The sequence below is a fragment of the Gopherus flavomarginatus genome, chromosome 5 (assembly GCF_025201925.1).
Source record: "Gopherus flavomarginatus isolate rGopFla2 chromosome 5, rGopFla2.mat.asm, whole genome shotgun sequence".
In the NCBI taxonomy this organism is placed as follows: domain Eukaryota; kingdom Metazoa; phylum Chordata; order Testudines; family Testudinidae; genus Gopherus; species Gopherus flavomarginatus.
The window spans coordinates 55,044,930-55,072,453 of NC_066621.1; the positions used below are offsets into that span (position 1 = coordinate 55,044,930).

Here is a 27,524-nt window from a genome sequence, read left to right on the forward strand (position 1 = left end):
AAATGGGGGACCTTGGCAAAGGGCAAAGGGAAAAATGGGGAACACAGAGATCTTACCATGGGGGAGGGCTAATGGAGGGAGAAAACAGAAACCCTGGCATGGAGGAAGAACAGAGACAATGGTATGGGCCTGGGGGGGCTGTGAGGGGACACAGACCCCTGTCATAAGAGAGGATGTGAGGGTGCAGGGAGTCCCTGCAAGAGGGGGAAAGGAGGGTGGCATACAGGGAGCTTGTGGTGGAGAATGGAGGGATGCAGGGGGGGCCTGGTGCGTGCAATGAGCTTGGCCTACAAAAGCTATAAAGTCAGACCCCCTAATTCAGTGTTTCCCAAACTTGGGACACCGCCTGTGCAGGGAAAGCCCCTGGCAGGCTGGGCAGGTTTGTTTACCTGCCGCGTCCACAGGTTTATCTGATTGCAGCTCCCAGTGGCCGCAGTTCGCTGCTCCAGGCCAATGGGAGCTGCAGGAAGTGGCGACCTGTATGTCCCTCGGCCCGTGCCACTTCCAGCAGCTCCCATTGGCCTGGAGCAGTGAACCGCAGCCAGTGAGAGCCGCGATTGGCCAAACCTGCGGATGCGGCAGGTAAACAAACAGCGCTGGCCCACCAGGGGCTTTCCCTGCACAAGCGGTGTCCCAAGTTTGGGAAACATAGCACTAGTTTATATACCTGTCAGTAACTGTTCAGCTACGGAGATTTTCTAAAAAAATAGTTTTTTCTTTGTTTTTCGGTAGAGCTCCCAGGAAGTTACTTCATACTTCTAGTCTTCAAAAAGACACGGAGAGGGAAATGTTCCATAACACCTAAGAGTGCTTGTTTTCTTGTTGTTGCTCATACATTTTTCAAGCTTCCAAGAGTCTCTTAAGCTTGAGATTGTTAAATTTGCCTAAGGGATTTGGACACCTAGTTCCCATTAAAGTTAATGGCAATGAGGTATCCAAATCCTCTCAGTGGTTTTGAAATTCTCAACCTACATCTTTCTTTACCGAGTATTTTTCCCTACCTTGCACACACTGGCTTGTTATTGTAGGGTTGCTTGTCAGAAATCCGTTGGCTATTGACACTGGGACAAGTAAGTGTTTTATTTGATTAAAATACTCTGTTCTCCCCTCTACGTACAAGGGGAAGGGAGCAGAAGCTTGCGGAGCCAGACTGGGTGGTGAAGAGGGCAGGAGCAGCATTTTCACTGCATACTCATTCCTTTTCCACACACCACAGCTCAACTCTCTGGGGGCATGGTCTGTGGCAGGGGAGAGCTGTGCTATGGCTGGAATAGCCAGGGGAGAAGATGCACCACACAGTATTCCTCTTGAGTCACTAATCAAATATCTCTAGGGGAGTTAATGCTGGTCCAGCATCAAGATCTGCTCTAGGCCTGTGCCCTTCCCATATAATGTAAAGAAGACTAAAGGAGAAAGCAGGAGTACCTTGCACAAAGAACAGACAATTAAATAGTCACCTTTTAACATGAGGGGATAGGACTTCTTTGTAGTTCTGTTGCAATGTCTGACTTCAATAGTGAACTCTACTGCATGGTCTTCAGGTTCAGGTGTAAATGTCACCTGGCTTTCTCTGTGGTACAGATTTGTTGCATTATCAAGCTGAGGGTCCGGGGTTTTAATTGCAGCCTTGGTGAGTTCTTCAAAGCCTCTCATCCAGCGCACCTGACACTGTGCTGGGTAGTAATCTGTCACCTGGCAAGATAATGTGACAGCCTCCCCACTCTCAGGGGTACTGGGCTCACATACAATATTTGAGACTTTTGGAGTAAATACTGCAAATAAAACCACAAATAAGGCAAAGGTAGAATGATTAGCAGGGGCGGCTCTAGGTATTTTGCCGCCCCAAGCACGGCAGGCAGGCTGCCTTCCGCGGCTTCCCTGCGGGAGGTCCCGGTCCTGCGGATTCAGCGGCATGCCTGCAGGAGATCCGCCGAAGCCGCAGGACCACCGGACCCTCCGCAGGCATGCTGCCTGCCGCCCTCACAGCGACCAGCAAAGCGCCCCCCACAGCTTGCTGCCCCAAGCACGCGCTTGGCATGCTGGTGCCTGGAGTCGCCTCTGATGATCAGGCAGTTGAGAGAAAACAGAAACAAAAGTATAGACCTTCTGCTGTGTTTCTATTAATTAGAAATTCACAGTAGTGCTCCCATTGACAGCAAAGATCTTAACGGCTGTGTGTGAGCAACAGGAGAGGAAGGAGAAAAATAATAGAGGAAAATAGAATGAAAATGGAAATAAAACAGAGGGGAAGAGGTAGAGACTCTAAATGATACAATTCTGTAAAAAACAGCACATCCTATCTGTCAGAAAGAGAAGTGTTACATCTATGAACGTCTGTTTCATTATTTTGTCATATATTCATTATATATGACATAATTATTTCATTATTATGTCATATATATATTAGGGCTGTAGATAAATTGCAGTTAACTCATGCGACTAACTCAAAAAAATTAATCATGATTAAAAAAATTAATCGTGATTAATCACAGTTTTAATCATACTGCTAAACAATAGAATACCAATTTAAATTTATTAAACATTTTGGATGTTTTTCTACATATTCATATTGTATTCTGTGTTATAATTGAAACTAAAGTGTATATTATTTATTATAAATATTTGCACTGTAAAAATGATAAACAAAAGAAATAGTATTTTTCAATTCACCTCATACAAGTACTGTAGTGCAACATTTGTCATGAAAGTGCAACTTACAAATGTAGATTTTTTTTTTATATAACTGCACTCAAAAACAAAACACTGTGAAACTTCAGAGCCTACAAGTCCACTCGGTCCGCTAAGACAAATAAGTTTGTTTACATTTACAGGAGATAATGCTGCCCTCTTCTTATTTACAATGTCACCAGAAAATGAGAACAAGGCATTTGCATGGCACTTTTGTAGCCAGCACTGCAAGGCATTTACATGTCTGATATGCTAAACATTCGTATGCCCCTTCATGGTTTGGCAACCATTCCAGAGGACATGCTTCCATTCCAATGACGCTTGTTAATAAAAAAATGCATTTATTAAATTTTGTGACTGAACTCCTTGGGGGAGAATTGTATATCTCCTGCTCTGTTTTACCTGCATTCTGTTACATATTTCATGTTATAGCAGCCTCAGATGATGACCCAGCACATGTTGTTCATTTTAAGGACACTTTCACTGCAGGTATGACAAAATGCACAAAAGGTACCAATGTGAGATTTCTAAAGATATCTACAGCACTCAACCAAAGGTTTAAGAATCTGAAGTGCCTTCCAAAATCTGAGAGGGACAAGGTGTGGAGCATGCCTTCAGAAGTCTTAAAAGAACAACACTCTGATGTGGAAACTACAGAACCTGAACCACCAAAAAAGAAAATCAACCTTCTGCTAGTGGCCTCTGACTCAGATAATGAAAATGAACATGCGTTGGTCCCCACTGCTTTGGATTGTTATTGAGCAGAACCCATCATAAGCATGGACACATGTCTCCTGGAATGGTGGTTGAAACATGAAGAGACATATGAATCTTCAGCACATCTTGCACATAAATATCTTGCAACGCCGCCTACAACAGTGCCATGAGAATGCCTGTTCTCACTTTCACGTGACACTGTAAACAAGAAGCGGGCTGCACTATCTCCTGCAAATGTAAACAAACTTGGTTGTCTGAGTGATTGCCTGAACAAGAAGTAGGACTGAGTGGACTTGCAGGCCTAAAGTTTTACATTGTTTTATTTTTAATGCAGTTTTTTTACATAATTATATATTTGTAAGTTCAACTTTCATGATAAAGAGATTGCACTACAGTACTTGTATTAGGTGAACTGAAAAATACTATTTTTTGTTACAGTGCAAATACTTGTAATCAAAAATAAATATAAAGTGAGCACTGTACACTTTGTATTCTGTGTTGTAATTGAAATCAATATATTTGAAAATGTAGAAAACATCCAAAATAGTTAAATTAATGGTATTCTATTATTATTAAACAGCATGATTAATCACACGATTAATTTTTTAATCACTTGAAAGTCCTATATATATATATATGGAAAGAGAGAGAGAGAGAGAGAGAGAGATTTCCCAGAGGAACACTTCAGAAAGTAAAACATGCCACATTTCTGTACAGTAGTTTACAAATGTCCCCAACCTCCTTGAGAACTGAAACTTTGCATGTGCAGACATCAGTCTGGGATCAGAAAAGAAACATTGGTAACTTGAACCAAGCACAGGATTTTTAAAGAAAACTCTAGGAGGGGAATTTGTTCTTGGTTTTCTTTTATAGATAGTAAAAGTATAAAATGTGATCCTGTACTTACCCACTCGTTTTCTAGTCAGGCAAAACCTGCAGTGATTTCAAAGGGTATTTTGCCTGCATAAGGAGTGTAAGATCTGGCCTAAAGACAGAACAGGGAGGCCTTGTCTTCACTAAGAAAAAATGTGGTTTGTTTGGGTTTTTACATGTTTATAAATCCATATTTCAATATGTGTTAGCTCACTGAGGTAACACCGAAGCTCCTACTTATTACAATTGCAACAGTCTTTCCTACCATAGGATTTTAACATGTCTGTTAATGTGTAAAAATACACCCCTTTTCCTACTCGAGATGTTGCCTTTTGATAAAATTCACCCCATGCAAAGATCTAGCAACTCTAGACCTATGCAGCAGTTAAATCCACAAAATGTGGCTTTGATGGTGCCTAAGCCTTCAGCTGGCCCTCTGTGGAGAGTTGTATTTCACCTTTTAAAAGGGGTCACCTGAGTACTGCAGAAAGTGACCCAGAGATCAATAATTTTTCCTTTAAAAGCAGTGTGTGTTATGGTGATGGTCATTACAGTTTTCAGTCTACTAATAAAATAGTATTTTGAGAATTAACTTACTCAAATTTTCCAGCTTCCAAGAAGATTCTTTATATTGGTGTGAGCCTTTAAGTTTAGCTTTGCATATGAATCTCCTTCCAATGTCCTCAACTCCAAGATATAATATTAAGCTACTGGTGCAGAAGAAAAGTCCATCTGGTCCACTTGTGACATCACTAATGAAGGGTTTCTCTGGCACTTGAATATCATCTTTATACCAAGTCAATTCAATTGTTTCAGGGAAAAAAGAATGAATTCTGCAAGTCAAAGTTATAGGCTCATCTGGTCTCGGCACATCTGTTGAACACAGGATTGGATCCAACACTGGCACAGCTAGAAAGGAAAACAATCAGATTTGTGCATTTAACAAGAATCAGCTTTTTAAAATGTGATAATCAGCACATGATCAGTTCTGTAAGGTACTGAGCACCATCTGCTCCCATAGAAATCAATGGGATTTGGGGGTGCTGAGCATCTTGCAGGAGACCTTACGTCTAGATTCTTCTACCACATCCATCTCATTTGCAATCTTAAGACTTAGCACTCAACATACATGAGTGTCATAGTTCACGCAAATAAAATATTACACAGTAGGCCAAATAAAATACTGAGCTCAGGTACACCTAAAGGTGAACTTAAAAGACTAAAATCACAAAATAAAAGGTTAAATTCAAGCTTCTCTCTCTGCAGACATCTACATGTGTTTGCAAGTGAGATTTTCTGATATTTATTCAGGAGAAATCTACCCCACTGCCCACAAGAAGAATCCCTTTGGACATCTATCAATATTATATACTGAACAGAAAGCAGACATACATACTACTACCTCTAACTTTAGGCAGAAAGTTGCTTCATTAATGCATTATATGTAGAGCTAGACACTAATACAGCTGTTCTGCTAAGCAGTCAGTCAGTTTGAGAAAGCAAAACTAGTTGTCATCTCAGTTCTAGACCCAAAATATAAATTTCAGGAGCAGATACAAAAGATTGATTAACCTATAAAGAGCTTGAAATCAAGAACACACTTTCAATGTCCCGGGCAGGAAATAATTCTCAATCTACATGTAACAGTTGCCATTCCAACACTGAAAATGTGATGTCAAGACAACAAATCTGTCTTAAGCAGCTAAACTCACCCATGTTGTCAATGACACAGTAGAAAAGTTCTGTGCTTTGGGGTCAAGTTCAATATACAGTTAGTCCCTGGTTTTAAATGAGGGTTGGTAGATCTGGATCCTATTCCAATTAAGGAAGCCTGTTTAATGTTAACATGCCACAGACCATGCTTTCTTTGGGTCATGATGCAGAGGCCAAAGTGCTAGCAAGGCATCTGTAAATTGCTTCTTGACTCTATGTATATCTCAAGTGTAACCTTTAAGTTCTTCAATGCAAAATCTACTTGATACTTTCCGAACACTTAAAAGGGTCTGTTATTCATAAGCATCCATGTTTCCAAGCATTCTGAATGAAAACTAAGGAAACACCCTAGTGTTTTTTTGTGACTTTATTAGTTCCTGGAAAAATATGAGAAGACACCTAAGAATTCAGTACTGAGATACTAACATTACCACATAGACAGGACATAATGTGTTACCAACAGCAATGCCAAGTAAGGGTAAGTATTGCCAAAGATCTTCAAACAAAGGGAATCTAGGGCAAAATTATTCAAGATAGCTAAGTCCAAAGCTGATTGAGAAGAATTATAGGGGGATCCCAAAAAACTAGGTCACTGGACAAAAAAATGGCAGATGATATTCAATATTGAAAAGTACAAAGAAATGCATGTTGTAAAAAATGATAGGGTCTAAACTAACTCTTACCACCGAATAAAGAGATCTTGGAGTCATCATGGATAGCTTTCTGAAAACTTCAGCTCAATATACAGCAGTCAGCAAAAAAGCTAACAGAATGTTAGGCACTACCAGGAAAGGGCTAGAAAATATCATAATGCCACTATATTGATCCATATTGTGTGTGCACCTTGAATACTGTGTCCAGTTCTGGTTGCCCCATCTCAAAAAGGATACAGTGGAATTGGAAAAAGTTCAGAGAATGGCAACAAAGATTATCAGAGGGATGGAATAGCTTCCACACAAAGAGAGACTAAAAAGATTAGGGCTGTTCAGCTTCAAAAAGAGACAATTAAGGTGGAATCCGATAGAGGTCTATACAATTTTGAAGGGTGTGGAAAAAAATGAACAGGAAAGTGTTATTTATCCTTTCCCACAATACAAAAACTAGGGGTCACTCAATGAAATTAACAGTCAGCAAGTTTAATACATGCTAGAGGAAGTACTGTTTAAGTCAACACATGGTTTATCTGTGGAACTCACTGGTATGGGATGCTGTGATGGCCAAAAAGTATAACTATGTTCAAAAAAGAACTAGTTAAGTTCATGGAGAGTAGGTCCATTAATGACTACTAGCCAAGATGGTCAGGGACATAACCCCATGTCTTGGATGTCCCTAAACATCTGACTGCATGGGAGGGGAAGACAAGTGGATCACTCCAGTATTGCCCTGTTCTGTATGCTCCCCCTGAAGCTCTGGTACTGGCCATTGTTGGAGACAGGATACTGAGGGCTTGTCTACATCAGAAAGTTGCAGCGCTGGTGAGGGAGTTACAGCGCTGCAACTTTGAAGGTGTACACATCTGCAGGGCACCACCAGCGCTGCAACTCCCTGTTTGCAGCGCTGGCCGTACTCCCGTTTTGTCTCGGGTGTAGAGGATCCAGCGCTGGTGATCCAGCGCTGGTAATCCAATGTAGACACTTACCAGCGCTTTTCTTGACCTCCGTGGAAGGAGGAAGCCTCTGGTAATCAAGCTGGTCTCCTTTCCCGGTTTGCTCTCTCGTTCCCGGAGCCCAGAGCAAGCAGGTCTCCTTCCCTGCGGTTTGCTGGGTGGCTCCGGGAACGAGAGAGCAAACCGCGGCGAAGCGGGTCTCCTTTCCCGGTTTGCTCTCTCGTTCCCGGAGCCCAGAGCAAGCAGGTCTCCTTCCCTGCGGTTTGCTGGGTGGCTCCGGGAACGCGAGAGCAAACCGCGGCGAAGCGGGTCTCCTTTCCCGGTTTGCTCTCTCGTTCCCGGAGCCCAGAGCAAGCAGGTCTCCTTCCCTGCGGTTTGCTGGGTGGCTCCGGGAACGCGAGAGCAAACCGCGGCGAAGCGGGTCTCCTTTCCCGGTTTGCTCTCTCGTTCCCGGAGCCCAGAGCAAGCAGGTCTCCTTCCCTGCGGTTTGCTGGGTGGCTCCGGGAACGAGATAGCAAACCGCGGCGAAGCGGGTCTCCTTTCCCGGTTTGCTCTCTCGTTCCCGGAGCCCAGAGCAAGCAGGTCTCCTTCCCTGCGGTTTGCTGGGTGGCTCCGGGAACGAGAGAGCAAACCGCGGCGAAGCGGGTCTCCTTTCCCGGTTTGCTCTCTCGTTCCCGGAGCCCAGAGCAAGCAGGTCTCCTTCCCTGCGGTTTGCTGGGTGGCTCCGGGAACGCGAGAGCAAACCGCGGCGAAGCGGGTCTCCTTTCCCGGTTTGCTCTCTCGTTCCCGGAGCCCAGAGCAAGCAGGTCTCCTTCCCTGCGGTTTGCTGGGTGGCTCCGGGAACGAGAGAGCAAACCGCGGCGAAGCGGGTCTCCTTTCCCGGTTTGCTCTCTCGTTCCCGGAGCCCAGAGCAAGCAGGTCTCCTTCCCTGCGGTTTGCTGGGTGGCTCCGGGAACGAGAGAGCAAACCGCGGCGAAGCGGGTCTCCTTTCCCGGTTTGCTCTCTCGTTCCCGGAGCCCAGAGCAAGCAGGTCTCCTTCCCTGCGGTTTGCTGGGTGGCTCCGGGAACGAGAGAGCAAACCGCGGCGAAGCGGGTCTCCTTTCCCGGTTTGCTCTCGCGTTCCCGGAACCCCCCTTGAAGCCGCCCAACAGCGCTGCAGTGTGGCCACATCTAACACCACTTGCAGCGCTGGTTGCTGTAAGTGTGGCCACTCTGCAGCGCTGGCCCTATACAGCTGTACTAATACAGCTGTAACAACCAGCGCTGCAAAACTTTAGATGTAGACATGGCCTGAGTTGGATTTCATTGGTCTGACTCAGTATGGTGCAGTTCTTATGTTCTTAATTCAGACAGTGACCAAACTTGAAGAAACTAAACTTTGCATACTGCAAAACACTTTGCTTACCTATGACCTTCAGTTCTGTTTTTGCCATAGCAGGACGTTGCTGAAGGGCCTCGTGCATAATTTCAAGAGAAAGTTCTGCCTTGTTTAGCTCATGAACATTTGGAGATATACGAATGATGCATGGAACTTCAAAAGTGCCATTATCTAGTGACTTCAAATATATCTGAAACTGAAAATTCTTTGACGTAGACAGGAGAGCAGCACTTTCCTTATCTCGTTCGATGACATCCTTTTCACTGTTCCAATAGTAAATTCTCTCCTTTTGTTCTTGTTGATACTTTTTCAGAAAAAAATCTACAGTTATAGGTTTTGGACGAAAGCCAGAAAATTGACAATACAAAGAAGTGTCTTCTGAATGCTTCATTTCCACATCCCCTACGAATGTAATTATTGTTGGTGGAACTGCAATAAAATATATGTTAGTTGCACGATGCACCATGTTGTGAAGAATGACAAATTAAAAAGTGAAGTGCAATTTTTTTACCTCTGCTGCATAAAAGTTACACTGTATTTCTGTATGCTAAAGCATTGTGCTTATCAACTTGAACCATCTTTGCCAATGCTGTGTTTTTTAATATACCATATGGTTGAATTCCCTTGATTCAAATGCCCCAATCGTTTTTTCTTCTCCACAGTCCTTGGTAGATAAGTGACTATATGGTCAGATACATACAGTCCTCAAATTTTCAGTTTTTCACATGAATCTTTCTCAATAAAGGGGTGATCTGAGCAAGGGTTTCATCTCCCTTTTTATGTATCTGTATTTTTTCTGTCCAGTTAGTACTAAAAAAATACATCATATTGTTAAAAGTTATCACATTAAGTTAGTTCCAGTTACTACTGATGCTGTGTTCGTATGGAAGAATTCAGAATGACACTCTCACCTACTAAACCAATAAAAGGCAACTTTAAGAACAAATCCTTTCATGACAGTATATGAAAGCAGAGCATTTCTTACCAACCTGTCACTTCTCCTATTTAATACCTATCATGTTCCAATTTGTTTAAAATGTTCTAGTAAAATACAAAATGATCCCTAATTTTTTCCCAAAGGGCTTCAGAGGCATCTGAAGGATTCAGTGAAAATGGGGGGCTGGATAAGCAGGGGAACAAAAGCAATGGTGTGTACTGCTTTTGAGACATTTGACTAACCTTCACTTAACTGCTGGGTAGCTACAGAGCATGGTGATGTACTGATTCTTGTTAGTTTGTCCACTAGCATTAGCTCTTGTGAATATTTGAATTCTAAGTCTGTTAGTTGCCATTAATATATCATTAGCACAGTGCACTTTTAAAACTACTTACTTTTCTTAAAATACTTATCGTACACGAAAACTCCCAAACCAAGCACAATAATACAGGCTATTATTGTTCCAGCGACTGCTCCAATTAAAATGCTTGAATCGGACCTGGGGGCTGTGAATGGAAAAAAAAATCTGATAATCCTAAACTTGCTCAAATCAAAGAATTTAGTGAAACAATCTAGTCCTTCATTTCCTTGTTGAATATTTGAAATGTCACAGAAAAGATATAGGCCTAAAATTATTACCCATTGAACTACTAAAGAGACCAGAGAATAACTGCCAGGTATGTTTTGTTGTATCAGATCAGAGCTTCCAAAGGCCATAATAAGAGACCACTAAGAGTACTGAAACGCCCACTTTAAAACATTACATATTTGCAAACCTTCAAGGATGAAGACCACAAAAATGTGTTGCAATGTATTGTAGAGTCAAAACCAGCCTTTTGTTAAAGACAAGTCTTGATCAACTCAGTGAGCTCAGAGAGGCAACAAAATGTTGTTAGCCTGACCTATCACCAAAAATACATGCCACTAAGATGGTGCACCTGGAACGGCTCTGATATCCAAAGGTGTCAGTGGCACCAACATATTTCAACCTCTTCTTTTTGTAGGCTGGCTCTCCTTGGCTGCTCTGCTCCCACTCCCATAGTTGTTTCTTTGAATGTCATTGCATGGCCAGTTCTCCCTGCACTGCTGTCTCTCCTAAGTGACACCTGATATCACTGCACCCCAGGGATTGCAAAAGGTTGACATGGTTTAAATTCCTTCAAAGGAGGTCTAGACACAGCATTCCGGAACACATGACATATCAAAAGAAAAGAGATAAGATCCTAAAGGGGATGGATACCTGTGACAGTCAAGGTGCTACTGAGAAGTAACTCGGCAGGAAATGTTTTGTGACTCACAATACATCTATAGACATTTCCATTATCTTGCAAAGACGGTTGCAGCCTTAATTTACTAGTGACATTAAATGTGCCATCTTCATTTTCTACAAAGGCTCCTGTGCAAATATCCTCTGCTGCTATGCTACTGTCCTGGTTATTCTTTGAAATCATCATCCACTTAATGTCAACCAAATTTGGATAGAACTTATTGACTTCACATGACAGAGTCTTCTCCTTGTCACTTTCTATTGTAACTTCCTTTGGAGACAGGCTGACAGTTGGTTGAGCTGTATGGAGAAAAAAGTTAGATTATGTTAGATTATAATCATAGCTATGGTGTTAGTTTTGTTATGACACACACATTACCTAAATGTCTTATATGCGCAATATTAAATCTTTTTTTCCCTAATCGTGTCATCTTTCCCCAGAAATATGACTGCAGTAGGGAATATTACTTGGATGATAAACAACACTAACATTCATTAGGACCTTGGCGGTTTTGTTATTCTCTGCTCTTTCTAAAAAATATAGAAAGAGAATAGTGTCTCAGATTTAGAGCATTTTAGACTAGTGAAAATGCCACTGCCAGTCTAAGGTTTGGATAATGAAAACCTTCTCTGGCTAGAACCTTAACGATTATGACAAACAGGCTTACTTAGATCCATATTTTCCCTCACCTGCAAAAAAAATCATGGAAGGGGAATATTTTGACTGATACTACTGTGGAGATGTTGCAGGGAAAAATAAGCTGCAGTCTTCTCTGCTTGTAGCAAGAAAAGTGACAGTGAATAGAGAATAGGGACTGTGCCCTCTCCAAGGCAACTAAGATGGAGATGTATAGAAAATATCAGGACAAACCCCAAAGATGAAGACTGTCAATCCACATATACATTCCCAGGGCAGGTGTGCTCGCCAAACTCCTGCTATCATTACTGGCAGCACAACTTACCCAATTTCTTGGGCTAGTCCCACTCCTCCACAGAAGATCTGTGGGGTGAGCAAATTAGCAACACTAAGATGGACTCTCATATTCAAATCATCTGCCTTCAAGTCCCCATGATACAATATGACAGAAATGCTACAATAAAATCACTTACCAACTACCTCTAAAACAGCTGTTCCCTGAGCACCAAAAGGGGTGACAGTAACTTGGCAGGTATATGTTCCTGCTTCCTTAAACTGTATCTGTGGTAGAGAGAGTGCAGCATTTCCTCTTCTCAGGTCACTGTCAGACATACTGGCTCCATTTCTATGGGGAATATGGTCTCCTGTGAGAAATGTGAATACTTCCTCTTTTTGGTCTGCTCTCGGAGTCTTAAGATACCAGGTAACTCCCACATTCTTGATATCCAGTTCTTCTGTACTGTACCCAGAGATCGTGCATGGTATGGAGATGTTATCATTCAGTAACACTATTTGTGGCATGCTTCCCATCAGCACTTGAAGAGTTTCTTCGAAAAGAGAAAGTATATACTTTGAGCAATACATCCTAAAGGCAAGGTTCCTTTTAAAGCAGTTATTTGGCTGAAGGATCATTCAATATTTCAGTAGCCTTTTTCCGCACCCATAACCCTTTATAACTTCTGTCTATGGTAATCAAATGAAAGCTTTCTTTCCTAAATTGATAATTGCTTTTATTTGAACGAAATAATAGAGATAACACAGGCTAGTTGGGCGGCCCAGGTCCTTAAGAACTAAAGTGCATAGAGAGACTGAATGACTTGCCCATGGCCAAGCAGGCAGTCAGCTGTGGAGCAAAGAACTTAACCTAGTTGAGTCCCAAGCTAATGCTCTCAGCACTAGTCTCAGTGCTGCAGTCAGAAGCCATTTGTCCATCTCCTCTAAAGGAAAAACTGTGCTGCTTGGTCCCCATCACCACTGGGGTGAGGGGAAGAGGGACACAATACCACCAATTCCTTGTCATAGAATTATAGAAGTGTAAGACTAGGAAGGGACCACAGTAGTTCAGTCCCCTGCACTTAAGGAAGGAATAAGTAATAACTAAATTTGTCTAATCCAGTAGTTCTGAACCCGCAGCCCGCAAGCCACTTGCGGCCCAATCAGCACACAGCTGTGCCCCATGTGACATCCTCAGAGTCATACAGGTAGTTTATATATTGTGTGGATGCGGCCCACATAACACATAGAGAGCTGCATATGTGGCCCACAATGGTAAATAGGTTAAGAACCACTGGTCTGATCTGTTCTTGACCTCCAAAAATGGACATTCCTCAACCTCCTTCAGCAATTTGTTCCTGTGCTTAACTACCATGACAGGAAGCTTTCCACAATGTCCAACCTAAACTTCCCTTACCTCAATTTAAGCCCATTGCTTCTTATTCTATCCTTGAGGTTAAGGAGAACAATTTTTCACCCTCATCCTTGTAACCACCTTTTATATACTTGAAAACTTATCATGCCCCCTGTCATGGTATGCACCCACACTCTGAACCTTAGCATCCAAAAGATGGGGTACCAGCATGAATTCCTCTAAGCTTAATTACCAGCTTAGATCTTGTAGTGCTGCCACCAACCAGGACTTGCAGTGCCTGGTACACTCTGGTCCCCCCAAAACCTTCCCAGGGGATCCCAAGACCCAGACCCCCTGGATCTTAAAACAAGGAGGAACTGACTATCCCCCACCCCTTTCTCCCTCTTAGACTTTCCCTCGCTGGGTCATCTGGAGAGGCTTCACCAACTCACTGGTGAAACAAGATCCAAATTCCTTGAATCTTAACACAAGGGAAAATAAACCCTTCCCCCACCGTGTCCTTTCCCAGGCTTTCCCTCCCTGGGCTATCCTGGAGAGATAGACAGATTCAAGCTCCGTGAATCTAAAACAAAGGGAAATTCGCCTTCCCCACCCTCCTTTCGCCCCACCACTCCCTGGTGAGTTTAGACTCAATTTCCTTGAGTCTTAACAAGGGGGAAAAAATCAATCAGGTTTTTTAAAAGAAAAGCTTTTAATAAAAGAAAGAAAAAGTAAAAATTGTCTCTGTAAAATTAAGATGGAAAATGTTACAGGGTCTTTCAGCTTATAGACACCAGGGAGAATCCCCCTCCCAGCACAAATACAAGTTGCAACAGAGATACAATCCTTCCAGCAAAATACACATTTGCAAATAAAGAAAACAAACAAAAAAAAGACTAAACCACCTTTCTAACTGGTACTTATTAAATTGAACAGAAGATTGGAGAGTCTGTATACCTGTCTGGTCCCTCTGAGATCCCTGAGAGAACAGAGAACAAAGAAAGAAGCACAAAACAAAGACTTCCCTCCATTGAGATTTGAAAGTATCTTGTCTCCTGATTGGTCCTCTGGCCAGGTGTTAGCCAGGTTTACTGGACTTGTTAACCCTTTACTATCTGTTTATGACACCCCCCCCAGTCTTGTCTTCTCCAGACTACAAAAACTCAAGTTTTTCAAAAAGCAAAGAATTCTGTGCCACCTTATAGACTAACAGATGTATTGGAGCATGAGCTTTCGTGGGTGAATACCGACTTCGTCAGATGCAAGTGGTGCATCCAACAAAGTGGGTATTCACCCACGAAAGCTCGTGCTCCAATACGTATGATAGTCTATAAGGTGCTACAGAACTCTTTGCTGCTTTTACAGATCCAGACTAACACGGCTACCCCTCTGATACTCAAGTTTTTCAATCTTTCTTCATAGGTCATATTTTTTAGGCCTATAATCATTTTTGTTGCTCTCCTTTGGACTTTCTCCAATATGTCCACATTTTTCCTGAAATGTGGCACCCAGAACTGGACTCAATACTCCAGTTGAGGCCTAATCAGCACAGAGTAGAGCAGAAGAATTACTTCTTGTGTCTTGCTTACAACACTCCTGCTAACACATCCCAGAATGATGTTTGCTTTTCTTTTTTGCAACAGTGTTACACTGTTGACTCATAGTTAACTTGTGATCCATTATGACCCCCAGATCCCTTTGGCAGTACTCCTTCCTAGGCAGACATTTCCCATTTTGTGTGTGTGCAACTGATAGTTCCTTCCTAAATGGAGTACTTAGGGTGACCAGACAGCAAATGTGAAAAATCAGGATGGGGGTGAGGGGTAACAGGAGCCTATATAAGAAAAAGACTCAAAAATCAGGACTGTCCCTATAAAATTGGGACATCTGGTCACCCTAGGAGTACTTTGCATTTGTCTTTATTGAATTTCATCCTATTTACTTCAGACCATTTTTCAACTTTGTCCAGATCATTTTGAATTTTAATCCTGTCCTCCAAAGCACTTGCAACCCCTCTGAGCTTGATATTGTCCACAAACTTAATAAGTGTACTTTATGTCATTATCTAAATCATTGATGAAGATATTGAACAGAGCTGGACCAAGAACTGATCCCTTCAGGACCCCACTCAGTATGCCCTTCCAGCATGATGGAGAACCTTGATAACTATTCTCTAGGAATGGTTTTCCTGCCAGTTATGCACCCACCTTATAATAGCTCCATCTAGGCTATATTTCCCTAGTTTGTTTATCAGAAGATCTTGTGAGACAGTTATCAAAAGCCTTACTAAAGTCAAGATATATCACATCGACCACTTTCCACCATCCGCAAGGCTTGTTACCCTGTCAAAAAAAACCTATTAGATTGGTTTGATATGATTTGTTCTTGCCAAATCCATATTAACTGTTATTTAGTTATCTTCTAGGTATTTCCATTATCTTGCTGGGTACTGAAGTTAAGATGACTGATCTGCAATTCCCCAGGTTGTCCTTATTCCTATTTTTATAGATTGTCATTATATTTGCCCTCTTTTAGCTCTCTGGAATTTCTCCCATCTTCCATAAGTGTTCAAAGATAATCACTGATGTCTCTGATATCTCCTCAGGCAGCTCCTTGAGTATTCTAGGATGTATTTCATCAGGCCTTGCTGACCTGAAAACATGTAACTTGTCTAAGTATTTTTTAACTTGTTCTTTCCCTATTTTAGCCTCAGATCATACCTCATTTTCACTGGCATTCACTATGTTAGATGACCAATTGCTACTAACCTTTCTGGTGAAAACAAAAACAAAAAAAGCATTTAGCATTTCCACATTTTTTGTTGTTGTCTTTCCCACTCATTGAGTAATAATAGGTTACCCTATGCCTGATCTTCCTCTTGCTTCTAATGTATTTGTAGAATGTTTTCTTGTTACCCTTTATGTCTCCACCCAGTTTAATCTAATTTGGTGCCCTGGTCTTTCTAATTTTATCCCTACATGCTTGTGTTGTGTGTTTTGTTTTATTTTTTATTCATCCTATGTAATTTGACCTAGTTTCCACTTTTTTTAGGAATCCTTTTTTATTTTTTTGAGGCTAATGAAGTTGTCCTGGTTAAGCCAGGGTGGTCTCTTGCCATATTTCCTATCTTTCCTATGCAGTGGGATAGTTTACTCATGCACCCTAAATAATGTCTATTTGAGAGAGTTGGCAATTTTTCAAACTGTTTTTCCCTTAGACTTGTTTCCCATGGGATCCTACCTACCAACTCCCAGAGTTTGCCAAAGTCTGTCTTCTGGAAATCCATTATCTTTTTTCTGCTGTTTTCCCTCCTACCATTCCTTGGAATCATGAACTCTATCATTTCATGATCACTTTCACCCAAGCTGCCTTCCAATTTCAAATTCTCAACCAGTTCCTCCCTATTTGTCAAAATCAAATCTAGAACAGCCTCTCCCTGGGAGTTTCCTCCACCTTCTGAAATAAAAAATTCTCCCTTCCCTTTGAGGAGACAGATGAATGATAAATACAGATAGATTTCATGCAAGAATCTATCTTTGGAAACATCTCAGAATTCCACAGCCTGTTTCAAAATAGCCAGGGAAGAACTCCAGGATCTCCATAATAATCTCAATCTTGGGCAAGTCTAAATGACAACAGTAATAGAAAGGATGTCTCCATATACACATTTTTTGCTTGGCTGCCTATAGGCCTGCTTGGGGACCCTGTTTCCATTCAAGTACATTTCTGTTCTTGTCTCTATTTGCTGCATTCTGTATTTGCTGCATTCTTTACACACAGGATGATGTAATGCAGCATCACCAAATAATACAGAGAACTGCGACATCAGCCTCTCAAATTGGTGACCTCCACCTAAGTCTTGTGCATTCAGATTTGGTTCACTGTTCTTGATTTTCAACTTCTTGAGCTCAGGCAGTTTAACTGCTCACATACCAGGACCTTCGGGAATCCTTGTATGACACTACATAGAGTGAAGAGATGACAAGAGATGGCATGTGCTGAGCCTGAGGAAGGTTACCAGAGAATAGAGTGGAGGTTGTGTCACTTTCTTACTGTACTCATTGCATTGACAGGACCTGCACAGATCATTGGAGGTCTGGTAATAGTTTCAAGAATTTAATTAAAGCAGAATCCTGAAGCAGTGGGGAACCCACAATACCTATAAAAGCAGCAAAGACCTTATAGACTAGCAGACGTATTGGAGCATGAGCTTTTGTGAGTGATGCATGCCATATCTATGCAGCCCAACTGCACCGTACAGTTATGGAGGCAACTTCAGCAGATGTGGAGGGGGAAACTCCTCCCTAATGGGTTGCCAATTAATTCATCCGCACCCCTACCCAGAGGCAGAATGATTCCTGCACCCTGCTGGTAGTGGTGGAAGTAGGATATCAGCAAGGCAATGCATATTTATAGCGCCATGATGTGTGTGATACTGTGTTGGTTTCTTCCCACTGCCTCCAAAGGAACTTTAAAAGGAATGTTCTCCCCAGGTCTTTCAGCTGACTGCACTGAAAGGGAGCTGGCAACCAGAGGAGGTGAAGAGGTGGAGAAGTAGAAGGATATTACAAAACAAAAGAAAAAGAAAAATATTTTACAATATAGGGATCTTGGTCCCATCCTCCATACCACAGCAGGTGGCTGTGCAATACTGCAGCCTAAGTAATGGAGAGGGGCCAGGATATTTGCGAGTTCATTAGAGAGGCAAAAAGTCGATTTATGTGAGCTCCTCTTCCCTTCCCAAACAATTCCCCTACTTGCACCTGTGAAGAAGGGGTGAGATGTTCCTGCACTAAGGCAACTGTTGTGGGATAAATCCCAGTTATATGGCAGTGAGGGATTACCCCATCCATGCCCCAAGGATCTGGTCCAACAGGAATAGCTGGCATCCTTTTACAAGCCTATTTTTAGTGGTCATGCAGAGTATGTGTGCACTGCAAATGAAAAATGTGATTGTAGCACATGTAAGCATACCTGTGGTAACTTTAATATAGCTAATACGAATAACAGTGAAGTGTAGACATGTTGGCATGGCTTTCCGCATGGGTTAGCAACAACAGTACATACCCAGAGTCCCTGAAGAGCTTGTACTTGGGTTTTTGGCACAGGCTTCAGCATGGTCTAGCAACCCAAGTATTTTGTCATTTATACTTCCTGAAATTTCAGTTACTTATTCATTAAGAAGCAATTATACTATGTAGGTTTGGGGTCTTGCTTGGGTCTATATTGCTACAAAACTTTCCTTTGTTTCATTCTATATATCCTTTATTTTGGTGAAATTTCTAAAAATGTAAACTTACGTTGATTTTTTTTAATTAGCCTTTGAATAAAGAATTGAGAGCCTTGAATAAGGAACCAACTTCAGCTTTGAGTTAGGTGGGAGGATAACTGATTCCAAGGGTGAAAGTAACTTAAGAGACTTACTGGTACACAGGGTGACCAAGGTCCTGAACAAGGCGTGGGGGCAGCTCAATCAGAAAGGATGGGGATGGGGCCAGACTACCCCAGCCAGCCCTTCAGCACAGCCCAGCAGTGATTTAAAGGGCCTGGGGCTCCCGACCACAACCAGCGCTGGCCCAAAGCTCCGGCACTGATTTAAAGGGTAGCAGTTGCTGGGAGCCCCAGGCCCTTTAAATCACCGCCGGAGCCCCATGGTAGCAGTAGCAGCGGCTGGGAGCCCCAGGGCAGCGATTTAAAGGGCTAGGGGCTATGGCTGCTGCCGGGCACCCCATGCCCTTTTAAATTGCTGTGCCCTGGGGAAGCTGCCCCCTGCCAGTACAGTTGGCTGTGTACCAGCTCTTACCAGTACGCCATACCAGACCGGACCGGCTTACTTTCACCTCTGACTGATTCTGAGATAACAGGAAAATGCCCCTAAAACTAGTATTTCCTGAAGAGATGCAGCAATTTATCATTCAGGGCTAGTTGACACTAGAAGCACGGCACTACAGTGGAACAGCTGCACCAATGCCGTTGCACCGCTGTAGTGCAGCTGGTGAAGATGCTCTATGACAATGGGAGAGAGCATTTCCATTGGCATAATCACTCCATCTCTGTGAGAAGAAGTAGCTATGTCAGTGAAAGAAGCTCTCCTGCTGACATAGCACTGTCCACACTGGCACTTAGGCCAGTGTAACTTTCATCACTATGGGGTGTGAATTATTCACGCTCCGGAGCAACAGATGTTATACTGAAGTAAGCTGTAGCATAGACCAAGCCTCCCTAATGATTCTTTCTATAGTGATGTGAGCCAATATGGTGCTATGCACTGGCATGGAGGGTAAGTCATAGTCAGAAAACCTGAATCTACTAGAAGGGAAGTAGACAGATTCTTTCTTTGTTGTTTTGTTTTTTTTGTTTTGTTTTGTTTATCTGAATTGAGTGTTTCCACCTTGAACAGTCAACCCAGCAACAGACCAGCACGAGTGTGTTGATATTGCAATCCTTCATGTGCTCTTGCCTATTTAAAAAGAGTACCAGCCTAGAGGTATACAGCTTACGTGGCAATAGCTTGTCCCAGACTCCAGTCCAACCAACTTATTTTTTTTATTTATATATAATGAGCTGTGCTAAAATTTGTTAAAGAACCCTGGGACTCATTTATATGAGCTGCACTCTTTGAATAAGGTCAATTTTGCATTTAAAGACTGATCTTGTATTTACATCGTGCCATTCATATAAATAAGTCCCCAGGTGTTTTAAACTAATTTAAGAACAGCTGATTGTACAAATTACTGATAGAGGCAAATAGGGTGACCAGACAGCAATTGTGGAAAAATTGGCAGGGGGGCAGGGGTTAATAGGAGTCTATATAAGAAAAAGACCCAAAAATCAGGACTGTCCCTATGAAACCGGACATTTGGTCACCCTAGAGGCAAATCACTTTGCTCACCATGTAGCCAACTGTGTGGTTAACCACAACTGCCTAATAGCACCCAGCAACCTACACAACTCTAGGGTATAGAACAGGACGCACAGCAGCAGCTACCTCCTTGAAAATACAAGGGGAATATAGGCTTGTAGTGGCTTGAGAGCTAATTAGGTTAGACCTACCGCTCAAACTCTTGTCATGAGAGCATAACAATAATTAATAAACAGTGTAAAGAAGCACCCTGGTACCAGTCACTGACTCACTAGCGCCACCTCCCCACCGGGCTCAGCCTGCAGTTGTGACATTTTAAACGAATGGCTCTTTGTGAGTTAAATTAAACGTCCGGTTTAAACAAACAGCCAGGCGCAGGGTAACCCTTGAGCCCCAGGGAGAGGCTAGATCGGATTGGCAAACAGAGGCGAGGGAGCTCTGGGGAGGCCGGGCCCAGCCAGGGAATCGGAACACGGAGCAGGTACAGAATTAAACCAGACACCAGCTGTGCCAGGCAAACTGATCCCTGCAACGAGAGTGCGGAGCCCCTCAAACCTCCCCATCCCACCCCGCTCCAGGGTGTGCGCGGGTGGGACCAGCGCCCCGCACAGTCCCGCGGCTCCTGCTACCTCTCCAGGCTCAGGACGCCAGTGACTCTGCCCCCCCCCATACCCCTTTGCCCAGGGGCACCCGCAGCTTGGCCCGATTCTGTACCGGGGCCGCGAGCAACTCTTATTGCCGTGGCCCGCGGATCTCCCTCCCGGCCGCCCCCCGCTGAGCCTTGTTCACCTGCCAGCTGGAGCAGGCCGCCGAGAGCCAGGAGCGGCAGGCACCGCTGCCCAGCGGAGGCCCCTGCCCACGCCATGGCCCGCGGCCGATCCAGCCAGGGGGCGGTGGTCGCTCTGCTCGGTCTGCCCCGGATCTGAGCTCTGTGTCAGTCTGGCTGGCAAGGGGACGTTGTTTCGCTTTTACTTTCTCTCTCTGGTATCCTTAGCCCCAAGAAGGCGCGGTGCCTGTAGCCTGGGGACAGGCAGCATGGCTTGTATTTTGTACAAGGAAACACCAGGCATCGTCTGACTTTGCGTTTGTGTGTCCCTCACCCAAACGCTAAAGGCTGGGAAATATTTCTTTTTAAAAGCCATGACCAACCAGCTTCCACCTCCCCCCCCCCACCCCTAGAAAAGTGTAAAACCTGACAGAAAGGGTCACCCAAAGAGAAAGGAAGGAAACTTGTAGCTCCTAGGCTACTGATAGCCTCTCTCTGGGAGACGACAAATAGTCCAAAACTAGAGAAATGGCTTAAAAAATGTGGGAGGTTGTTATGGAAAAATAATGCACCAATTACATACCCAGCAAATTAGACATATGACAAATAGGTATTTAGTTATCATTTATTCAATGCTCTAAATACACTCACCTGCAAAAAAAACCCAGCACATCTGTCCATTATTCTTGAATATTAACATTCCGTAGACTCACTGGTTTGAGAAATACTGTAAATCAGAAATTTCAACTCCATTTGGTGAGATTACCAGAACAACATGTCCTGGGTAGTGTGAGGAGAATGGTAGTTGCAAACCCAGTTGGGGGAGAATTCTGATTATTATATTCCAGTATAAGGTTTCTCTAAACAAAGCTCACTGTTGTGGTGATTATCATTTGTCCCTGATATTTACATGGCAATGGTTTGTAAATAGATTATTGTGCAAAACCAACGTTTACTAAAGCCAAGATGCATTGCAATTATTTAAAAATGTACTGTATATAATACTTGTCGCTTAGTGCACCCCTACACTGCTGGAGGAAGACAGAAACAGCAGCCCTGTAGCTAAGAGGAGGCATGAGAGGCCACTTCCCCCCCGGAAATCTCTTTCCCCACCTCTCCTGTAGAAATAAGATGTGTTCCAATTTTTTCCCCTCAGTTTCTGCCTGTTTCCTCAGATAAATTATAATAGTCCTAAAGCTCAGAGTTGTAGTCACAATTCCAGTAGCCCATGAAGGGTGTGTTATTGACTGTGTTTCAGCTAAGTGAGTGTGGTGACTGCACTATGTTGCTGCTATAATAAAAGACACCGGTAAGAAAGTGTGTACAGAAACTGCATCTGCAGGAAGGCATCCAAGGTACATGAAGTGGCAGAGTGGGGACATAGGGCTCTGTGCTGGAGTTTCTACAGCCAGACCCTGCCTACCTGTTTGAAGGGGGGAGAAGAGAGGAGAGAGTTCCTTTCAAACTGAGAGAGAGGAAAAAGCTCCTTTTGGAGTGTGTAAGAGAGCATTGATGGGCTGGCCAGAACTGGAATGCTCCTGTAGCATCCAGAAGAGACCTTAGATGAGCTGTACACTGTGACTGTGACATAACTGCAGAGCCAAGGAGAATCCCTAGATTGGCTGGCAACAGTATTGTGAGTACCATTTCTGTTAAAGCTGAAAAGGCCTTTTGTTTTCTTATAGGATGTATGCACACCCTGGCAATGCTGGTGGAATGGGAGCTGCCATGGACTTTATAGCAAATCTGGATTTTGCAATTGGAAAAATCCATTTTCTCAAGGCAGAGATTTAATCAAACAGGAAAACTGCTTAGTCCATTTGACGGCAGTGGCTGATGGAAGAAATGCTACAGGGTTGGGGGGAGGGGGTTGTTTTGTTTTGATATTTCTTCATTTGTGACACTTAGGGTCTAGACACTCCAAAGGGAGATCTGAGGGTCTGAATCCCAAAGAATGTGCAATTGAATTAACTAGTTGTATACAATATTGCTGTTAAAACTTGTCAAGCAAAGTCTCTTATGAAAATTTGTAACATGCTGAACCTGTTGGTTATTATGAGATATGTATACAAACTTTGGTTATGAGTTTATATATTTGTGTATATAAACCCATGCTCATAATTTGTGCTGCAACATTCAGCTACACTTCACTGTAGGGAGGTGAAACAATCAGACAAACAGGGGCCACCTCCCCAACCAGACAAGACTAGCCACAAGTACTTAGCATTGTGCAATCCAGAAAAGAGAAGGGGGGACCATTAACATTAATGGGGAAAGCATTGAAGCAACTTGAAACTGAAAAGAAAACCTTAGTCATGGAAAACTGAAAAAGAAGAGAATTCCCCTCCTTTCCTATCCCCCTCCCACAAATAACCATAAGTCACCTTGCCAAGAGAGAAAAACCTTTTAAAAACAGGCTCTTCTGCACCTATAAAAAATCCCATATCATGAGGAAAGCTCCAAAACTTGATGTGGTAGATCCAACATACAAAAAATTTACTGAGTTTATGATTTCAGTTTATTCATTTGCTCAGTAACTGAATTATTAATTTGATTATGATATTTATTTTACCATAACTTCATTTTAGAGGTGCCACAATTGCTGCTTTGGTCTCACCCTCAAAAATTGAAAGAAAGAGGTACTATTTAAAAACCTTTGCAAAATACTGATAGTCCAATCAGCCACAAAAACACCATTCCATTTGAATTTTGTTTCTTTTTCACTGTTAATAAGTCTGATAGACATGGCTGGATTTGTAAACACAAATAAAGATAGAATTTTCTTTCATCTTAAGAAAATCCTCAGAAACAACGTCTTGGGTGGTGTAATGAGGCTCATAGCTACCCCACTGCACTCCTTTTTGGTCAAATATGGCACTCCATATGCTCCTTACCTCAGTTTCCTCCATAGGTGGGACCCCTCTGCCTTCACCTCATGGGTTGGCATAGGCAAACTGGCTTAGCCTTCTGGACAAGAAACTTAAATTTAACCTCTTCTGGGGTAAGAAGTCAACTAAATGTCCAAACAAACAAAAGGTTCTTCCACCACCACCCACCCTCCCAGGGATGTCCTCAGCCCAATTTCTCAGCTCCTTCTGGGCTATCTTTAAGTTTTTCTCTGCTTTGTTAGAGCACTGAGTTCCAGGCTGTCTTCCTTGGAGTCAGTCCCTCTGACAGTGTACCAGTCGCTGGAGTTCCCTACTTCCTGCAGATCCTACTTCAGGACTTTCCATAGGAGCCTGACTGCTTCTTGTAGTTCCTCTCTCTGAGGGTACATCTATCTACACTGCAAAACAAACAAACAAACAAAAAACCCCTACAGCAGTGAATCTCACTCACATCCTGAGTCTACAGACTCAGGCTCCTGCTATGGCACTAAAAATAGCTGTGTAGATATTCTCCCTCCGGCTTTGAAACTCAGGGAGAGAGGAGTGAGTTTCAGAGTCTGAGCGGGAATGTCTACATAGCTATTTTTAGCACTGTGGCGCAAGCTTGAGTCTGTAGACTTAGGCTCTCAGACTCACTGCCGCAGGGTGCAACATAGCAGGGGCGGCTCCAGGCACCAGCATGCCAAGCGCGTACCTGGGGCAACAAGCCGCCGGAGGCAGCCTGCTAGTCGCCGTGAGGGCAGCAGTCAGGCTGCCTTTGGCGGCATGCCTGCGGGAGGTCCGCCAGTCCCGCGGCTTCGGTGGCAATTCTGCAGCGGGGACGCCGAAGGCATGGGACCGGTGGACCTCCCGCAGGCATGCCGCCGAATCCGCGATACCAGCGGACCTCCCGCAGTTGTCCCGCTGAAAGCCACCTGCCTGCGGTGCTTGGGGCAGCAAAATACATAGAGCTGCCCCTGAGCATAGACATACATTTAGTTCTCTCAGCCCTTATAGGCTATGTCTACACTACATTGTAAATCCGTGTCAATGGGATCCAGGCTTGTGGCCCTGGTGTTTTGAAGCCCAAACTTGAGGATTCACTCTGCATTGTAAACCTGGATTTACAGTTTCTGGACTCAAGTCTCATTGCCATGCTAATGTGTCCATACTGCACTATGCAGACTGGTCTGGTTCCGTAGCTTGAACTGTGTCCATATTGCAAAATGACAGGGCTTAGACCCAAGTCACAATGGGACTCGGCCTCTGACCTACTCCTTAGGAGGACTGGGATCCAGAGTGCTTGCTGACCCAAACCAGACCGATTTGTGTGTGGACAGAAAGGGGGTCTTGGGGCTTAAACCTGAGTCAGAGCCCAGGCTTAGGATATGTTTACATTGTAAAAATAAACCCTCAGCAGCGAGTCTCTGAGCCCAGGTCAACTGACAAGCTCTGGGGCTTGTGCTACAGGGCTAAAATTAGCCATGTTGATTGTCAGACTCAGGCTGCAATTGGGCTCCAAGACCCTCTCCAGTGACTGTATTAGACACCTGCATCCCATGTAACTTCAGGGGACTGCCTGACATGGTGACTCAGTTACTTGTCCATGGTGACAAATACAGCTATAGTGGAGCCCAAACCTGTCCTGCCTGTGCAGAGGATGCCATTTTGTTGAGCAAAATGGTGTCCTCCATGCAGTGTGACCTCACACATACAATGCATGGGAGATCACACTGTGCAGAGCTGTGCTCAACAAAATGGCATCCTCCACAGAGGTAGGGGCCCCGGAATTGAACTTTGCACGGAGCCCCCATGGAACAAATGCTGCCCCCTCTGCCAGAGCGCAGTCTCTAGCTAGAGCCCAAACATCTGCACTGCTATTTTTAGCCCCATAGCACAAGCCCTATGAGCCCAAATCAGTTGGCCCCGGCTCTCAGACTTGCTGTCATGAGTCTTTTTTCACAGTGTCCAGGTACCTATAACGTGCAGGGTAAACATACCATTTGACATCCTGGTGTTCATCAAGCTCTCACCTGGCCTCATTAGTCCCCACCTCATCTTCTCAGGTTGGGAGGCAACTGATTATGGCACAGGCAGGACTGACCCCAATGCCCTTTACAGAGGCAATCACCCACATGGTAATATCCCATCACGTACAAAAATGTGATTAATATATCCTTAAATAAAAAGCCTATGACAGTGATTTGTACACTTGTTAAAATGTCTGAAATAACCCATTCTAAAACATAAGAAATGCTACTTATGCTTATAACATTGTTTGCTCCAGGCCCAGTGGAGTGCTAATCCCAAATCAGCCCAGAACCAAGGCTTTCTAGAGAGGACCATGGGAATTGTCAGCTGTAGCAAGGCATTCTGGGAAGAAGGGCCTGGAGTTCCAAGAAAGGAGCCTTACCTCAGAGCAGTAAAAGACTTAGAAACAGCAGGCTCGTCTCGTGGGTTTCTCTAGAAGGAGCTTGGGCAGCGACTAAAGGTGTGTTAGAGAAAGTATGTGCCAAAAGAGAGGAGAATAGGGCTGGTGGGGTTTATTTTTGTTTGAGGACTGGAGGGACTTTATTTAGCAAGTGCCTTTGAGATGAAGAAGGTGACTTGTGTACTGAGGCAGGGCTTGTGGAAAGCCTAGGGTTAGCATTTGCTTCCTATTGGGGGTCAGGGTTCCAGTACAGGGAGGTGACTTGTTTTGCTGGATTTTTGTGACCAGGCTGGCTGTTTGTTATTGGAACTTTGCTACCTCAGAAGGGTGAAGCTTAGTTTTGGTTTGAGGGCTAAACCACTGCTATAGAAAATGGAAACTGAGGCAAGAGCTGCATCACCAGAGGAGGTGGTAAGAGCTCTGTAACAATACTGTTACGTATTTACATATTTTAGACATATAAAGACCCTCACTGTTATTATCCAGACTGCAATCGAAGTGAATGCTGAAGAGAAAGTAAATGTGTTTCCAAAGCATTAACACATTGACTTCAATATTTGTCTTCTCACTGTAAAACATTTAGTGGTGCACAAAGTCCTTGCTCAGAAACACTTTCAGTAAAAATAACAAATATGCAGCATGAGGAAAAATTGAACCTAGAAATATTATAGTGTGGTAACAAAAGAAAATGCTCTTTTTAAAAAATACAAACTGCTTTAAAAATTGCTAATTAAATTACTTTTGTGAAATTCAGCTTATTTGCAATGTTATTTTCCAACCCTCTGTTTTATTGCAGCTGGGCTATTTCTTGGTCTACGAATGACATTTATATATGTTTTTTAGTGAGAGTGTTGGATGATGTGTTGTATGGACAAGAAAGGTGTTTTGGGCCCAGGAGAGACAGCATTGTTTCAAAACCCTTCTTCACTTAATCAGCATTAAACAATTAATTGTGGTTCTGGGTTTGCATCTGCTACTGCAGACAAACTCCCATTGCAACATCCAGCTAATAAATACATTTTAATAGCTTATTAATTGCACATGTTAAAGCATTTGAAACTTAAAAAGTAACACTTCCATTTTAACAACCTCTCTTATTTCTTTATGTTTGCTGTACAGTGTCTTTTATATTATTTGTGTTGCTAGGACCCTCAG

General features: G+C 43.3%; 1 protein-coding gene across 1 annotated transcript in view; it reads right to left on the minus strand.

Annotated features, from left to right (window-relative positions):
• The window catches only part of LOC127052283 (uncharacterized), a 35,889-nt gene extending 14,545 nt beyond the window's left edge, over positions 1 to 21,344 (minus strand). The window contains exons 1-7 of the mRNA XM_050955810.1: positions 21,095 to 21,344; positions 12,290 to 12,643; positions 11,153 to 11,479; positions 10,308 to 10,418; positions 9,003 to 9,404; positions 4,876 to 5,187; positions 1,458 to 1,772 (exon numbers count right to left, since the gene is read on the minus strand). Coding sequence (XP_050811767.1) covers positions 1,458 to 1,772; positions 4,876 to 5,187; positions 9,003 to 9,404; positions 10,308 to 10,418; positions 11,153 to 11,479; positions 12,290 to 12,643; positions 21,095 to 21,170 — 1,897 coding nt within the window. The 5' untranslated portion in view covers positions 21,171 to 21,344. The remainder of the gene's footprint in view (positions 1 to 1,457; positions 1,773 to 4,875; positions 5,188 to 9,002; positions 9,405 to 10,307; positions 10,419 to 11,152; positions 11,480 to 12,289; positions 12,644 to 21,094) is intronic.
• Between the last annotated feature and the right edge of the window lie 6,180 nt (positions 21,345 to 27,524).